Source organism: Anabrus simplex, chromosome 4 (genome assembly GCF_040414725.1).
Source record: "Anabrus simplex isolate iqAnaSimp1 chromosome 4, ASM4041472v1, whole genome shotgun sequence".
In the NCBI taxonomy this organism is placed as follows: Eukaryota; Metazoa; Arthropoda; class Insecta; order Orthoptera; family Tettigoniidae; genus Anabrus; species Anabrus simplex.
Window position 1 is genome coordinate 73692838 of NC_090268.1, and position 19016 is coordinate 73711853.

General features: G+C 39.7%; 1 protein-coding gene across 1 annotated transcript in view; it reads right to left on the reverse strand.

Annotated features, from left to right (window-relative positions):
- Nucleotides 1-587: 587 nt before the first annotated feature.
- Nucleotides 588-19016, reverse strand: part of LOC136872414 (growth arrest-specific protein 1) — a 120175-nt gene continuing 101746 nt past the window's right edge. The window contains exons 3-4 of the mRNA XM_067146232.2: nt 12580-13052; nt 588-2836 (exon numbers count right to left, since the gene is read on the reverse strand). Coding sequence (XP_067002333.1) covers nt 12585-13052 — 468 coding nt within the window. The 3' untranslated portion in view covers nt 588-2836; nt 12580-12584. The remainder of the gene's footprint in view (nt 2837-12579; nt 13053-19016) is intronic.

A 19016-nucleotide genomic window follows, 5' to 3' on the forward strand; every position in this document is an offset into this window, starting at 1 on the left:
ATAACACCTACAGTATTTGTACTAACTCAATGAAATCAGGCGACATATATCCTATTAGATGTCAGAGCTCAGAAAGAAAATTACAGAGGTCTAGTGGCACAATTTTAGGTTCTAGATGACATTTCGTGATTTCTTTATGTGGTCCTAAACATTTGACCGGTACTGTACATAAGAGGCTTGCGGCAGTGTCTCAACGGCGCACTAGCCGCCAGCGTCTTGGAAAGCTCTAGCAATCCAACTGCTACACTAAGGCGAAACGCTGGTAATTTCACAATTGGAAAAGCCTAAAGAGCTAAATGTTAACAACATCATTATTAACTACCTAGCAATAGATCGAAGAAATGCATTAATATACTGTCCTTTTTATGAATATTCTGTGTGTCAATATTTTGTCTTGGGAAGGTGAGGTATCCAGATGATGCCCCACTGAGGAGAAACATTGCTGATTTTTGACGATTGAGTTCCCTGAATTTTATTCATTTAATGAATTGAACTTTCACTTTAATTTCATTCCTTTCAAGAAGATTACCTTTATATACATTGGGAGAAAAGGAACTAATTTTGCATTTGAAGTGAATGATAAGCGACTTCTAAGCAAGACATGGTAAAGTAAACCCTAACGAATCAAAGTGTTATCTTCACTTCAACAACTAATTGATTGTATGTCGGGGTATTGTTCAGAAGTTAGCCGAAATGTATAACTCCAGAGCAGTATTTTTGTTAATGAATTAGTGTTACAACTTGTCGAGTGAAGCTATTCTTCTCTAGGGTTCCCTGTGACTTGTAAGCTATTTCAATGGATATGCCTTGTTCCTGATACTGAGTAAGAACATGTTATCTAACAATAACAATGGTTATTGGTTTTAAATCCCATTAACAACTTGTATGCTTTTAGGGGACGCTGATACGCTGGAAATTTTATTCTCCAGGTGTCTTTTACGTGCCGCTAGAACTAACGACACGAGACTGACTCGTTTGTGCAACTTCAAGTATCACCGTGCTGAGCTACATATCATTCCATGTTAAGAAAACAGTACTGCTCTTATGGACCTACAAGGAGCGAACACAACCCCCTCTTAGACACCCATAATTCCTCGCGGCTAAGGGATTATTAAAAATCAATCAAAGGCATTTATGTTGGTTGACGATTGGGCTGCAGTGAGAACTGATAGTAGAATGAGTTCTTGGTTCAAGATCCTTCAGGGGTTATACAAGGCTGTAATCTTTCACCTCTATTGTTCATAGTTTACATGGATCATCTGCTGAAAGGTATTAAGTGGCAGGGAGGGATTCAGTTAGATGAAAATGTAGTAAGAAGGCTGGCCTATGCTGTCGACCTAGTCTTTAAAGGCAGATTGTGCCGGAAGCCTGCAGTCTACTATCTTGGACCTTGAAAATAGATGCAGTGAATAAGGTATGAAAATTAGCCTTTATAAGACTAAACTGATGTCAGTAAGTAAGAAATCCAAGAGAACTGAATGTCAGATTGGTGATACAAAGCTGGAACAGGTAGATAATTTCAAGGATTTAGGATATGTGTTCTGCCAGGATGGTAGTATAGTAAATGAGATTGATTCAAGGTGCAGTAAAGCTAAAGTTGCGATCGACAGTATTCTGTAAGAAGGAAGTCAGCTCCCGGACTAAACTATATTTACATCGGTCTGTTTTCAGACCAACTTTGCTTTATGGGAGTGAAAGCTGGGTGGACTCCAGGATATTTTATTCACAAGTTCGAAGTAATAGACATGAAAGTAGCGAAAATGATTGCTGGTATAAACACGTGGGTTCTCGCAATGAGGAAATAAAGGCTAATTTAGGAATGAACTCGGTGAATGAAGCTTTACGCATAAACCGGTTTAGGTGGTGGGTTTATGTGAGGCGAATGGGGGAGGATAGGTTACCTAGGAAAATAATGGACTCTGTTATGGAGGGTAAGAGGAGTAGAGGGAGACCAAGACGACGACGGTTAGACTCAGTTTTCAATGATTTATGAGATATAGAAATAAACGAGGCCAGAGAACTAGTTACAAACGGAGGATTGTGGCGGCGATTAGTAAATTCACGGAGACTTGCAGACTGAACGCTGGAAGGCATAACAGTCTATGATGAAGATGCATGTAAGATGTATAATTACTACTGTTGAGCAGAGCTGTTCAATATGGCAACCCTGTTGGCATAAGAACAATACTGTTTTCTTAACATGGAATGAACTATACGATGTCTGTCTGGAAGTTTTCAGCCCGGTGGCAAGTTGGATCCTCAAACGGCACCACTAAAGCTTATGCAGTTATACGGAAACCGCAGAAGCCAATGATAGCGCTGTAATGAGGAGTACAAGGCATGGTGTGGGGTAAGGTAGTTGGTAACTTGTCATCTACTGCATTAGCGAAACTACACATAATATAAAGCTCTTTACACAACAGAGTTTAGTTCTTTCGATCTCGTAGGCAATGCCTGGAACCTCACTGGCATTTGTAATAATATAAAGTTTATATTAAGTTTTTAATTGCACGCGTCTATTTTGCATATCTGATTGGTAAGGGAAAATACAATTCCGGAAAAATCTTAAAAAATACCGAAGGTAAAAGACTTTTTTATAAATAATAAAAACTCAGAGGATGATATAATACAAACTAGTAATTTCCTTAAAGCTATTATTTAAATAATAACAGAACTACACATAATCTGTACATGAGATTACACTGCCCTCTAGTGTCCACATCACTGCTCTCTGGTCCTGAGCGAGCTGAATACTGCTTGGCGAGTTCGAGGTAGATTGGGTCGAGCATCAAGATGGCTCTGATATGATTATTGATTTGTTCATAGACCATAGTCCCTGCAACAAACACAATGCCATTATAATAATACATAAAGTTACTTAAGTACAATATTTAAAACAAATGACCTGCATTTTTCACTAGATGATGACAATGAACAACGTTAACTTTAAGTTTAAAATATCAAATCAATAAAATCAAAGAATTATGCATCAGCATCGGCGTCACCCCTTCCAGATCTCTGCACTCCAAAAACGTCACGTTGCTTATTATTTTACAAGTTCTACGATCTACGAATCTATCCTATCTTTGCGATAAACACTCCAGTCCCTAGATGATATTTCCGCACGCATAATATCACTTCCTAAACATGATTTCACACCTATTACAATATATATATTACATAAATTACATACCGGTCATTCTATTAATTTTCTTAGACCACTTCTATAGTTTACAACTAAATGATGTAAACCAATGAATCTTCCTAATCGATAAAATAATTATATCTTTTGCCCTTGGAAAATTTACATTTCGGTAGTACATGTTTCGTTTAGTATCGCAACATCATCAGCTACAGCATGAAGTTTGCAATGACATTTTTCTTTATATGTATATTACTGAAGCCTCCGTGGCTAAGGCGGCAGCGCGCCGGCCTCTCACCGCTGAGTTCCATGGTTCAAATCCTGGTCACTCCATGTGAGATTTGTGCTGGACAAAGCGGAGGTGGGACAGGTTTTTCTCCGGGTACACCGGTTTTCCCTGTCATATTTCATTCCAGAAACACTCTCCAGTATCATTTCATTTCATCTGTCAGTCATTAGTCATTGCCCCAGAGGAGTGCGACAGGCTTCGGCAGCCGGCACAATTCCTATCCTCGCCACTAGATGGGGGCTTCATTCATTCCATTCCTGATCCGGTCGAATGACTGGAAACAGACTGTGAATTTTTTAAATGTATATTACTCGGAATCTCTTAAACAAGGCATGATACTACATGAACACGGATTTTTTATTTTTTCTCAGTAGACCTGAGATCATGTGTTAACACGAGGACTATTTTTAAAAAATATTTGGATATGTTATCACAAGGTTTTTATAAAATAAGGTTTTAATCTAAGACTAATTTCGTTTACCTTCCCACTCCCCCCTTCAAGGCTTAACAAGGTCAACGTTTTTATGGTGCTGTGAATGTTTTAAAACGAATATGAGAAGAATATGATTTAATTATGTCACCTAAACACGTTGTACCTGATGATGTTTAGATACGAAACGAAATATGTGCTAATGAAATGTAAATTTGCCAAGGGAAAAATATATATTGTACCGATTAGGTGGATTCATTGGTTTACTTCACTTAGTTGTATAACACATCGGTACGGACCATGACGTTAATAGTCTGCAACTTCTACAGTTCAACAACAACAACTTCGTCATCCTTACTGACTTACAGCTCCCAGTATTCTTATCACCGCTCCATAGTCCACCGCGTTTCCCTGACGGTACCTCCGTTTAATCATTCTAAACAGACCACCTAACTTACACGTACCCCCTCAGTCACATGAAGGTCACCTGAGCGCAGATCTCTACCTCCTACCCACCCATTAGGATCTACAAATCTCACTGCCAGTTTCTCAGATACCCACTTGATAGATTTATTAAAATCCCCGATCACCCTCTACCTCTCCCACACAGTATCCCGCTCATAACAATCTCCGCGCCCTTAAATTTCTCCTGCGCTGTTATAGCCAGCATCCCACATACAACCCAAATATGTTCTTACCTATTCCTGCCTACCTTACGTTGTTGGTACCAACGTAAAAAACTGCCATCTTCTCCTCACACCCTCTTCTCAGCATCTCCCTTAACCTAATTCAGTGTGGTTCCTTTTCCTCCGCCTACTTCCCCCACGTGTCTAACAATGCACTACCCCACGACCAGAGCTTCAACCCCACCCACCTCTTTACATCCCCTCTCCTCTCGGTCTCACTTATCTTCCCTGACGGCTGCGTAACCTACTGCCTCCTCCCTTTGCTCACTCCCTCATGACCCCATTCCTATCTTCTATTTGATGTTTCTCTTTCCTATCTTTCTCGTTCCTCGTATCTCCCCGCTCCTCTGTAACACTTCCCATGTTTCTCATCTTCCGCATGGTGTTTTACCTTCAGTGACTCATACCAATTCCTGATCAAAAAATCTTGGAAAAGAGATGAATACTCATATTATTTACAACATTATATTGAATTGTCCCATGTTAGTCAACTGCAGTGAAGTATGATGGAAATATAATGTTTGTAAAATATTAGGGAATGCAACTGCGATGTATAGATAATACAAATCTCCTTGAAGAAAACCATGTTCATGTTCAGAACATGTTTAGAACGTTACGTCCTTCAGCGTTCAGTTTGGAAACCTCTAACTAAGCACCTTCATAACCCTCTATTTGCAACTGGCACGTTATCTGTACATCTCTGTCCAACTCGTTGGTTCAGAGGGTCCCCGGTTCGATTTCCGTTAGGGACGGGGATTTAAATCTTCATTGGTTAATTCCAATGGCTCGGGGGCTGGGTGTTTGTGCTGTCCCCAACATCCCTGCACCTCACATAACACTATCCTCCACCACAATAACACGCAGTTACTTACACATGGCAGATGCTGCCCACCCACATCGGAGGGTCTGCCTTTTCAAGGACTGTACTCGGCTAGAAATAGCCACACGAAATAATTACTAGTATACATATCTTATCTACTTTTTAAATTTAATCAGCCTAAAATTAGAGATGGCCACAAGGATAGACAATGAAAAGCCGTTATGAATGAATGAAGACGACGTATGCAAAATCAAAGCGAGAGATTTATGATTTGCAGCACTTGCGTGTGTTAAGATGAGGATGCATGTAGATGATGCATCATGATCCTGACTGACCTATTTGGTGCTGTGAGGACAATGGTGTGAATGACATCATTATTGTTTCTCAGTCAGTTGCAGAAGTCGACGAAGAAATACGTATTCGTGCTCCTAGCTCCGACCATAAGCTCCACAACTTCCAGGTTTATCAGGTGGTATTTATCAAGATAGTAGGCGATATATGGCATGTAGGCTTATGCCCCCAATTTTACAAAAAAAAAACCTACAGTTTTTGAAGAAAGAAAGAAAGAAAGAAAGAAAGAAAGAAAAGAAAGAAAGAAAAAGGAAAAAAAGGAGTTTCTTACTGTATCAGTATACCATGAATTTATTTCCGAAAGGTCAAGAAAAGGAGAAGTATCGGTATCTGACTTCATTGATGGAAACCAGTGGGAAACGATCCAGGTTATTTCCTGCAAATCAGATTGGGTCAGTTTACCAATGCAAAGAGCATACGAAGAAAAAGGCCAATCCTCGAAGAAAAGATTGATTAATAATAATATGAAGAAAACTAATGAATGGAGCAGTTGGTTACGTTCTCAACTGTCGAATCGCCAACTTAGGCTCAAGGGGCTCTATGTCTAAACCTCGTAGCTCGCCTATTATTGTTGTTCTTTTCAACATAATTATGCGAGTTTGATGCTGGTGCTTACAAAGTAAGAAGAACGTCCTGTAATAACAACTGTATCAAAAACTAAGACAGCTTATATGTACCACAGTAGCGATAAGTATACAAAGGTGACGCGTCATCAGTGACTACTACCAACAACACGGCCTTTGGTATGAAAGCTCCATTTCCCATTGTTGTACCGATGGAAGGAAGGTGAAGTCATCCACCTGACGCATCTTGAAAATACCTAATCACTCGTTCAGGTCACATTTGATAACATGACATGGCGAAAAGTGCAAGACTGAAGACAGGCATGCAATCTTCGGACGATGTGTCATGTTGCCAAACCTGTACTGTCATGGACTGGAGTTCAAGAACATGGTGATGAAATCCATCGTTTGGTCGTTTGTGACAAAGATTTCAATTCTACAGCTTAACAAGGATCAAACATTCAGGTCATTTATATCAACCGAGACCAACATCTTCGAACTGAAAATATAATGCATGACACTTAACTTTAATGAACTGAGATCTGGCTATGGCGAGTAAGAATGAAAATATAACATTTCCGACAAGTGAGTTCGCTCTGTACAGAGGATGAGAAATAAAAATCCAAGAAAGAAAAGAAATGATAGAACAAAATGATAAATTGGATGAAGAATAGACTGAGATAGCAGCGAACTTACACGAAGACCGAAATCAAATAATACTAATACTAATAATAATAATAATAATAATAATAATAATGATAATAATAATAATAATAATAACTGATGAGAAAGAGAAGATTACAGTTCTGTGAACACTTGTTGAGGATGTACAATGACAGACTGACGAAGAGAATCCTTGAATTATTCAGGAAGAGGAAGGCAGAACTGAAATGGTTTCTAGAAGTGAAGTTGGACATGAAGAAGATCGGGATTTTGGAAGATGATGTCGTAGACAATAAATAAATAAATAAATAAATAAATAAATAAATAAATAAATAAATAAATAAATAAATAAATAAATAAATAAATAAATAAATAAATAAATAATAATAATTATTATTATTATTTATGGCCAACATAACATTAAAGGGGCCCCTCAATTGTTGAAGTTAGGAGACAAAAAAATATGAAGAGCCAAGAGTTTTATGCATTTGGGAAAACATTACAAGAGAATGAGTCGGAAAAGAATGCCATCAAAGAGCGGGGGAGAAAAATGGAAATGGAATATCAACTGACAAGGAACACCTACAACAAAACAGTTTTATTTTCTGGGGTTAAATTGAAGCATCTTGACACCGCTGTTAAATCTGTATGCAGCGGAAACATTGAACATGATTGGAAAAGGTGGAGGTGAAGATATCAGGAAGAGAAAAAGGAAAATGCTAAGAAAAATTCTGGGCACAAATGTAAAAAATGGGGAGAGAGGAGACCAAAATCTAACAAAGATCTGTATCAAAGAACTGAAGGAGTGGTTGAAGAGATGAAAAAGAGAAGGTTGCAGTTCTATGGACACTTGTTGAGGATGGACAGTCACAGACTAACGAGGAGAATCTTTGAATTCTTCAGCAGGAGGAAGATAGAAATACTTTCGAGAAGTGAGGCTGGACTAGAAGAAGACAACTTGTCAGAAAGTTCCGTAGTTTCCAGGAGACTGGGAAAATGCTGATGAGGAAAGGAGTGACCTATACGGAAGAGCAGAAGAAGGAATTTGAAAAAAGGATGGAAAGACACTGGCAAAGGGTAAAGGTAGAGAAGGCAAAAAATACGGCAAAGATTGTCAAACGTGGTCCATAGACGACAGAAACTAAAATTTAAAATAATAATAATTTTGTGTAGTTACTGAAAGCCTGATGCAGCCCTTGTAAGGCAGACCCTCCGGCGACGGTGGGAAGAATCAGCCATTTATGGGAAACTCTGAATTATTGTAGTATAGTGTTGTGTGTGTGGTGTAGGAATTGCGGGGATGTCGGGGACAGCACACACATCCAGTTCCGCAGCCAAGGAAATTACCCATTGAAAAATACCTCGGCTCGGCCGGGAATTGTACCCGATGTCTTCTGAACTGAACGCTACTACTCTGATCATTCAACCAAGGATACCGACAACTGAAAGTTGATCTACATTCAATATATACTTTCAGTGGTCGATGACCTAGCGTTAGATCCCTTTAAACAAGAATCATCAGTCTGCAAAAGTATTCGCAGACTTACTTGCGGATATATTTGGGTCATTCTTTATCTTACATTCAATGAAAAATCGTCGCCCCCATTTTACGAGATGACATGCAGTCAGTAATCCTCAACATCCGTTTTTTGGGGGATAGTGGCCTTTTTTTATCGTTTCTAACAGTTAACGTTTCACTTTAATTATTTATTTTCAGGTTTTCGTTCAGTACTGTACAAACTGTTGTGTACTCTTACGTAGGTTTTAATCTGTTTTTAACTTTTAAGTTGAGTAATACACATGACTTTATTTGAATAACAATATCTTAATTTACTATATTTGAATTCATGTTTTAATCATTTTATCGAATTAAAATATTGTGAATTAAACCCGCTAATTAATTTAAATTTATGATCATTTTCCTTCTCATTGTCATTTTATTGCTAGTCAGTATGTAAATCTTAAATTTTAATCCATCCGTCAATACTTTCAGTGGTCGATGACCTAGCGTTAGATCCCTTTAAACAAGAATCATCAGTCTGCAAAAGTATTCGCAGACTTACTTGCGGATATATTTGGGTCATTCTTTATCTTACATTCGAGAGTGGACATGGAAGACCTACTTCAGTATGGACTTTCACGTTTATAACTCTGTAACTCCCACTCTAGCAAACATTTCTGGTTGAATAAAATGAACTTGTCAAATCCTAGTGTACAATGTTGCTTTGATAAAACTTTTAAGTTTGGATACGTTACTTGCTTCGCGAATCGAAATCTCTTCTTTAGTCTGCTATGTCTACGACTGATTGATTGATTGATTGATTGATTGATTGACTTATAAATGAAAATATAGATTAAAGGACCAAACACTTCACAAGAGGAATCTTATGGAATGTCTCACTGGGATGATGACACTCCTATGATTTCAACATCTCTATTACATATATTGACTATCCAAAATTCAGCTACCCTTGGAAGACATACGGGATATATAAAGTCTCAAGAAAGTCAAGCAGAATACATGTTTAGGTACAGAACAGACTGAGTGTCTAATAAGAAAGCTTAATTTACTGCTAGGAGCGAGAAATACAGGGTCTCTCTTATAGACCGAACGCACAGTGCTTGTACCCTGCGCTACGGCAGTTGCTGTATGGGAGGCGCGCGCATAGTTGTTGACCGTGCAAGCAACCTGCACGTGTTTGACCTGGCAAGCATCAGTCGCCAGTCTGAATCTCAGTTGTTAACACGGGGAGACAGTTGCCATTGCAAAAGTAAAAGTTCTGGTTTCATCTCAATGGTCGTGTGAACAGCCATAACTCTCGCTATTGGTGTGCGGAAAAAAATCCTAATGGTGTTTATGACGTCCCTCATTATGACAGGAAGATCGGTGTTTGGTGTGCTGTTAGTACTAGATGAATAATTGGACCTATTTTTTTCGAGATGGCAGTACGCATGAGATTTTGGGCGTTTGAGAGGCCCTGCGCTATGTGATAATATGTTGGTGAGATACTGACCCGCAGCACATATTTTATGAAGAGCGAGAATACCTTATCAATATTTGTCACAATATAGAAACTTAGATGACAGAACCTTACCGACCAAAGTTCTAAGCTAAAACATTTCACATAGTGGTTTTTGCAGGTACAATGACGATATTCCAGTTATGGACCAAAACATGAAAACAGTAGCTGTGAAATCAGCTGCTCTTTTTCACTCGCGCCAAATCTGAAACGTTCTTTCTTATAAAAATCAGATTATTGCACTGTTCTCACTGGAATGACCAGGCCGCAGACAGCCGTGAGCCGTGAACACACCTTATTAACTAATTCAATCCAGTTTCTAAATAATAGTTTTTTCTTTAAAGTACAGAGTTATATAGTCTAGGACAAGCATGTATCTTACTCTCCCTAAGTTGTATTAGTGCTTACTTTGTATTATCAGTCTTTATAGAGTTATCCTACAACATGTATTTTGAATGTACTGAGTGAATGAATGTCTATATGAATTGGTGAAGGAAGGATTTCATGACTGCATTGGGTTCATGTATGAATGAATAAACACTATTCTCACCCAGTCACGGATAGCGGCCAACTGGAGAGCTCTGGAAATTTGGACTGTGAGATCGATAGCGTTCGTTAAAAGTGAGAAAATGTGTGGTTTTTCATTTGATCGACTATTTCATACGATAGCATTGCTTTTAATCGTGGCATTATCATCGTAATGACCTATGTTGATTTCAGTTGAGAAAACCACTGAGACAGTCTTTCTGAGGATGTAAAAAGGCAGTTCGAGAGTGAGTGTCATTATAATAAAAACTCACCAACTTGATTGTGACTGATGGTAGGCAAGAGGGCCTACCATTACAAGAAAGAAATCCCTAACCCCGTCTTCACATAAGAAAAGACGTTTGCTGACTTCCCCATCACATTTATAGGGTAGCGTTAAAAGCTATGTAATTTAATACAATCTTACTCACAACATGTACACTAGAATTCGGTATACAATGTAGAATTCCGTAGCGAAGCACGGGTACATCAGCCAGTTTAGTGATACATTTGGCGTATCGTTTATTATCAAAATCGATTTAGAAATACATTTCTGGCATCTATTGGTTATAGTAAAAGTATTCCATTCTTTACGTGGTTCTACTGAAAGGTTTTTATTTCTTAAATTAACTGCTTCAGAAGTCTTTGGTTTCCACAAATTTGTAGAGGAAGTTTCATTATTTAAGCTGGTTGTTTTACCATAACAGGTATGACTGCTTAATGTGCAATAATTGGTTAGCAATTAGTTTCTTCTTTGTTGAAGTATTTATAACGTAATACTCTGATCGCAGCTTCTGACGATAATATGTACATCTATCTGACAAACTACTGAATGGATGATGATACTAATCAATTTATTAACAGAGTTACCGAAAGCTTTTAAATTAACCCCTGCGGGTGGGGGACGCAGACGAAGAATACACCCACGGTATCCCCTGCCTGTCGTAAGAGGAGACTAAAAGGGGTGGCCAAGGGATGCTGAATTTTAAACCATGAGATAAAGTGTGATTAGTACCATCGCGCGAAGAACAACGTAAGTCGACTTTTCTTGCTATTAGTACTACTATGAGAGGAATACCATGGGTCTGTAGGTGGATCAGTATGGGTTTACAGTACCCGTGTATGGTATTCACCCCTGAGATGGAGGGTCACCTTCAGTCCAGATTCGGCTGAACACACCAAGGAGATAAAAAGAGGTTATGCTCAGTGGGGTGTTCAGCATCTGGTTATGGACATCATGGATCTACATTCCGAGGAACACCACGGGTTTGGGGGTTGTCTGTGATTAGTACCACTACATGAGAAATACCACGGTTCTACTTTACTAGCGATGAGTACCATTATGAGGGGTCGTTGACCTGGATTTTGGACCCTTTCAGAGAAAAAGCATCGTCGATTCAGGATTATGTTTTGAAAGCAGCTCCTTGGTCAGTATATACCATTGCTTTAAGTTAGTTTCTGGGAAGGTGGGGCATTGCAGGTTGGATCCACTGATTGTTTTTAAGTTCATAATCATTGTTCATCGTCGTGTTGTTGAATTCTGGTCAGTGGATTGATTTTGGAATTATATTTAACTTTGAATATTGTGAGTTGTATTATCTGATTATATTATATTCATATTCATTCATTATTATCAAATTTTTAATTCTGGTCACTGGATGAATTCTGGAATTTTAAATTGCCATTACATTTCGTCTCAGTTCATGCCATTAGGGCCCGATGTCTACATGTTAAGCCCTTTAAACAAAAATCATCATCAAAATCATTATCAACAATCATCAAACGTTGGCGAGATATGATACACCAACTTTCCTTGAAGGGATGAATGAAGGAAACTGCAAAAACAAATTATGGTAGTACAGAAGTAAAGAAGAGGAAACTGAAGAGGACACAGATGGCAATGCATGGACTGAATTAAGAACGAGATCTGCTCTGGTACCCAATAAAGTGTGAGGAGTGGTGGAGGGATAAGTGAATGAAATCAATTCCCCTCGACCCGGCTGCACCTGGATGAAAGCAACTGATGATGATGATGATGATGATGATGATGGTGATAATGATAAGAATACGATCTAAGTTTCTTTCCTTACCTATGTCAGGTGGCCTGAAGCAGTATTCCAAGAGCTGTGGACATAAGGACTAGTGTACTGGTCGTTACGGCACTGCCGACTGTGCCGGAGGTAGGAGCAGCGGTACTGGAAGGAGATGCGGGCGACGATGCAGGCGGGAAGCACAGTCGTTCCATATTGATACGTATTTGCGGACAATCGTAGTCTTCTTGCCCATCACAGCGACACGCCACCAGCTTGGCTGCCTTCTCCTGCCGCCGTAGGATGGAAATACTGTTGTTACAGCGGTTTGTACAGCGTTTTCCTTGGAACATGGAGCGGCAGAACCGATGGTAATAGTCGAGAGCCGTCGAGCACAGCGCATCCGCTTTGCAAATCCACTGAGCGACACGACAGCTCACGATCGTCTCGTTGAGGGTGGCCAGCTCCACGTGCGGCCGGCAGATCTCCACCCTCTCCTTGGCTTGCTTGCACATATCGTCCGTGCACTTACACTGCAACACAAGTGGTATCAACATTACGAACATCCCTCTCTATGGATTTCACTTCACTACAACACAAGTGGTACCAACATTACATACAAACTTTGTACATCTCCATTCTCTCCTTGGTCTACGCTAATTCTACAACACAACAGGTAGTACCAACGCTAAAAACAAACCTATACATTATAATAATAATAATAATAATAATAATAATAATAATAATAATTGTACCGGGCGGTACACCTCTACACCATTTATTTAAAAGTTGCGCCAGTTGAAACTCCTCTTCTGGAGGAAGGTTGAACTTTATCTATTCTATTAATTCTCTACTTTCTCAGAAGATGTCACCACGTGGAAAATTTTGAGTTTTTGAACTGTGTCACTTTTGATGTGTTTTTGTTTCGCTTGAAGTAAGAAGTGTGAACTTTCTCTTCTAGAGGACACTACTGAAGATCAACAATAGTGCAACCTAGTGCGGAGTCAAAGAACTATTTTTTTTTGAAGAAATTTTTATTTCAAATGTTTGTTCTTTGTTAAATTTCTTTCTGCCATTGTTTATGTTGGCTGTATACCCCTCTCTTTCCCCTTGTTTTGCATGTAGCCAATCCCGAATTTCTTAAATTAATTTCTATCCAATCAGATGTATCTTCCCCCAACTTGAATCGATTGTGGGATCCTATCCAATAAAAACATTGTGGGCGGGTGTTTTCTTTCCCCTAACGCCTAGAAACTTCCGCGAGAGTATATAAACTGCTGATTTTGGGGTCTCCGGGCCACTTCTGTTCCATCTTTCAGTGTATTAAGTACATAGCAGGAGGCGGGAAGCGCCTCTTTCTTCTTCAGCCGTTCAACACCAGGTAATGGCCTATTAATAACTTCTTTTCTTGCTAGGTCGGCAGTTTAACACTCGCGGCGGGTTCGAAGCATTTCCATCATGTAACCTTTTCCTAAAATGTAATTACTCTTTTCATCTTTTTCTTGTAAAGCTACATATTGGGATAGAGAGTGCTAACCCTCTCGAGCTCCCACTCACATTTGTTTTGAGGTGAACTTATTTTCTCAAACTATTCTTCGTTTATGTAATGTAAAGTGTTCTTCTCTAAGTCACCTCTGTTGTATGGGATTAGCCCTTGCGTTAGCGGCCCAGAGCCAGATTAGGTTTTAAAAAAAAACAAAGTGTATTAGGAGTGCAAGATCGCCTCCTCTCAAATTGTTATTTTAGAGGTCATGTAATCAACCTTCTTTTCATGTAATAGACCTCTGTAGGTTGGGTATTTTACCCCTGTGAATACGTCCTTAAAGGACAGCTTGAAGGTAGAGTTTGGTTTGGCCTTTGAGAGGCTTAAATTTTAAGAGCGGATCGCTCTTTTGAAAATGGAGTGTCATATGCCTCGTGGAGGCTTTTCTGTGTAATTCGGAGCCAGGGGCTCCTAGGGATGAATGGGGTTTTCTGCCCCTCTGTTAAAACTTGTGTTTGTGGTAAAACTGAGCTGATCGCAGAAGTCAGGGCGTGAAGCCCAAAACCTGTAAATATTGTATCTCCCCTTGTTTTGCTACATTGTACCTGCCATGTCTGTTATTGCTTTGTTTTTGAAAAGAAAATATAACCTAGTTAAATTTTAAATTACTTTTACATTAACTTTGATTCCGTAGTTTGAAACCCATTCACGCCCGCACCTTCTTACGCCTCTACCTACCGCTAAAACACGGTAACAATAATAATAATAATAATAATAATAATAATAATTTGGGGATATTAAGTCGCGTAATGTTTAAAATCTGCGGACGCGTTTCGATCCTCCGACCATGATCGTCTTCGGAGCAATAACAAATAATGTACTGGCAACTGTCACTCCATAGTAACCGGACTCAAGATAGAGAGACCCTGTTAGAAATATAGTTCATCCCAGGTCCTCTAGAATCACGGAGAAAGATGTTGACAGAAGATACATCAAGAATGATTTGATGGTCATTATATATGGCATGTTCTTCCACAGCAGACTCCTCTGGCTAGCAGAGACTTCTGTCATTTATAAAGAGAAACATTTTATACCTAGAATCATTCGTGAGGCGATAGAAATTACTAAACACCCAAACAATATTAACGAAGGTGACAGCTATATACTGAGTAGATCATGGCTACCCTCCATAGTTAAATCGTCAACATCTTCCTCCGTGACTCTGTAGGCCCTGGAATGAACTATATTTTCAACAGTTTATAAGTTTATTGAAGAACATTAAACGGCTTTCGGCCCAAATACATTTTCCCGTTACAAAGAGAAAAAAATTAAAATATGAACTAAATGTACCATGTGGCCGCAAAATAAAACTAAACTAACTCTACAATGTGGACACTCACATGGGCGGGAAACCTATCCACATGTGAACGCCACCCTTGTAACTACCTTACTGACCGACCGTGCCGTCCCCCTGGTATATTTCCAACAGTGTATCTCTATCTTGAGTCTGGTTACTATGGAGTGACAGTAGCCAACACATTATTTGTGACTGTTCTGAAGACGATCCTAGACGCAGGATCGAAACGCGTCAGCAGATTATTAACATTAAGCGACCTTATATCCCCAAATTATTAAGATTATTATGTCATTTAGTGGTCGTGAAAGTCTACGTATTATGAAACCTATACATCTCTATCCTCTCTTTAGCTCACACTTATCCGGAAACACATGTGGTATGAACATTCCAGGCAAAGAAGAGAGGGCCTAATGGCCTTAATCTTGCCAGACAAAATAAATCCATTGTATTGTATTGTATTGTAAACTTCACCTAATTCTACAATGCAACTTATGGTACCAACATTACAGACACGTTCGTACATCATCCTCATGCACCTACTTATTACAAACCGAGCTCGATAGCTGCAGTCGCTTAAGTGCTGCCAGTATCCAGTAATCGGGTGATAATGGGTTCGAGCCCCACTGTCGGCAGCCCTGAAGATGGTTTTCCGTGGTTTCCCATTTTCACACCAGGCAAATGCCGGGGCTGTACCTTAATTAAGGCCACGGCCGCTTCCTTCCACTTCCTAGGCTTTTCCTCTCCCATCGTCGCCATAAGAGATATCTGTGTCGGTGCGACGTAAAACAAAATAGCTAAAAACTTATTACAATACATTGATCCACCATTAGAGACAAGCTTCCACATCTCGATCGTATTGATCTGCACCTACAAAGTAACACAATAGTGACATACTTTTCTAGTTCACAAAACTTCGCTCAGCTGAAGGTTGCCACAATGGACAAAGCAGAAGGGAACAAATCAAATTATAATTCTGGTTTAAAATAATTTCGTTGATTACATTATTCTCATAATGTCTTCAAACTATAAGTGTTATACCACGTAGCAATGATTTCTCAGTAATTAAACGGAAACTTGGAAAGCTACCAAAGACATAATTTGTAGTTTTGGAACGTCTAAATTAAACTGCTTCAAAATATTCACAATGAATTGAGGAATAGTCATATCATTAATCCTCTTACAAGTCTCCATCCACTTCCGACTAACACCTGTCCTGCAGTACCCGTGATAGCAACATTACAAACAATTGCACATATCTACCATCCTCAACTGGGCTCTCATTTTCCCTGCAGTGCAGTAATCTGTACCAATATTACAAACAGCTGTGCAGATCTCCCACACGACTCCATCACAGAAACGAGTTCATGTATACGTCTTCATCCATCGAGTTAATTACTCACTTAGACTCTATATCATTATTTCGAATACCCTCCTGCCATTGTTCTCATCTCTTTGTACCGAAAATAATTCTCGCTACTTTCATCTCTATCACTTTTAAATTATGAATAAGTTATCCTGAGCCCACCCAGCTTTCACTGCCGCAAACCAAAGTCGGTCTGAAAACAGATGGATGTAAAGAGAATTTCATCCAACAACTACTGTCTTATATACAGAATACCGTCGATTGAAACTGTATCTTGATTCAATTTCACTAGGTATCCTGCCATCCTTGGAGAATACAAATCTTAAGTACTTGAAATGACCTACCACTTCAAGTTTTGTATTCCCGACTTGACATTCAATCCTTTCATGTTTCTTTCCTGTTTGACATTACTTTAGTTTTGCATGTACTTATTTTCATATCTTATCCGCTGCACTTCTTTCAAGCTCCAAAATATTCGATTGCAGGCTTTCAGCAAGGAGAAAATTCAGCTAGTTGGCGCCCCTAGGCTAAGAAAATATTTCCACCCCATATTTCGCCATTCAAAAAGAAACAAGCCGGAGGCTATAAAAATAAAACCACTGAGAGAAGAAAGTGCGCTCCCTATAAGAGTGCTGAGATCCTAAACTCACCGCTGGAGGGACGTGGGTTCACACCATGTGACGACACAGCGAGTACGCACACCCGTTGATCGTCCACTGCACCCAGTCGTGCTGACAACAGTGAATTGGTGGTTTCAACAGAAGAGCAAAGGGGTATAGAGCATTTCCTGACAGCAGAAGAGGTGGGAGGAAAGAAAATCCATCGAAGAATTGCACAAGTGTACGGAGAACACTGTATGTCTATTGCACGTGTCAAAGCGTGGCACAAGCGATTCAGGAAAGGACGGATGTCGTTGGCTGATGCCACACCGCATTACCGATGCCATTGTCTAGCAGGTGGATGCCCTCATTACGTAAGACTGGCGATTTACGGCTGCAGCCATTGCTGCAAAGGTCAGCGAGAGCGTCGGAAGTGTTCACGTTATCATTAAGGACAGACTGAAGTTTCCCTCAAAAGTGGGCCCAATGGGTGCCTCACAGTATTCAGCCAACGCCTACCTCTCTCTTGAACATCTACTGCGCTATTCCAAGGAGGTGGATGAGTTCCTGTCACGAGTGGTCGCTGGAGACGAGACATGGTGTCATCCCTTAGAAGCCGAACAAAACGACAAAGTCTCCAGTGGAAACATATAACGTCGCCAAAAATCCACGGTGAGCTGAAGAAAGCTCTGAGAAGCAAACGATTTACCTCGGACGACGACGTCAAGCATCACGTTCGGAACTGGTTCACAACGCAGCACCAGGAATTTTACGAAACGGCCATTCGCCGCCTTCTGTCGCACTGGGACAAGTGCTTCAACAGTGCTGGGCAATACTTTTGAAATAACGGTACGGGTTTTCATTTTATAGCTTCCAGCTCGTTTCTTTTTGAATGGCCCTTATAACATCAAAAATGCTCCACCTGAACTTACCACTGATATGAATAAAACTGTAAGAGTAAAGGAATTGAAGTATTTTTTTTTCTATTTGCTTTACGTCGCACCGACCCAGATAGGTCTTATGACGACGATGGGATAGGATAGGTCTAGGAATTGGAAGGAAGCGGCCGTGGCCTTAATTAAGGTATATCCCCGGCATTTGCCTAGTGTGAAAATGGCAAACCACGGAAAACCATCTTCAGGGCTGCCGACAGTGGGGCTCGAACCCACTATCTCCCGATTACTGGATACTGGCCGCACTTAAGCGACTGCAGCTATCGAGCTCGTTATTTAGGTACTTAGGGGAATGGGTCACTGAAAATGAATCAGTAGCTTCAAGAATTCAAAAAATGAAAACTGCTTTTCAACACACAAAGAATGTTTTATAACAGAAAATGCTTGTCCTGGAACATCAAAATTCATCATTACTTAACAGTGGTCAAACCTGAAGCTCTTTATGCTTCAGAAACACTCAATTTACATCATAAAAATTTAAAGGAACAATTAGAGATTTAAGAAAGGAAAATCATGAGAAATACGTAGGTCGAGTCATAAGTCATGGCAACTATTTTTTTTTCCTCGCGAACAGGAGACAACACGGAAAATCTAAGATATGCATTTGGAAACGTACGGTATGTACTTGCGTATGACGCCACTAGATGGTGTATGTAAACAACAATGTGGGTCTAAGCATGCCCCCAATTTCAGTGTGTGAGTGAGAGCGTCACAAAATGGAAGTCAACAAGCAGGAGCAACG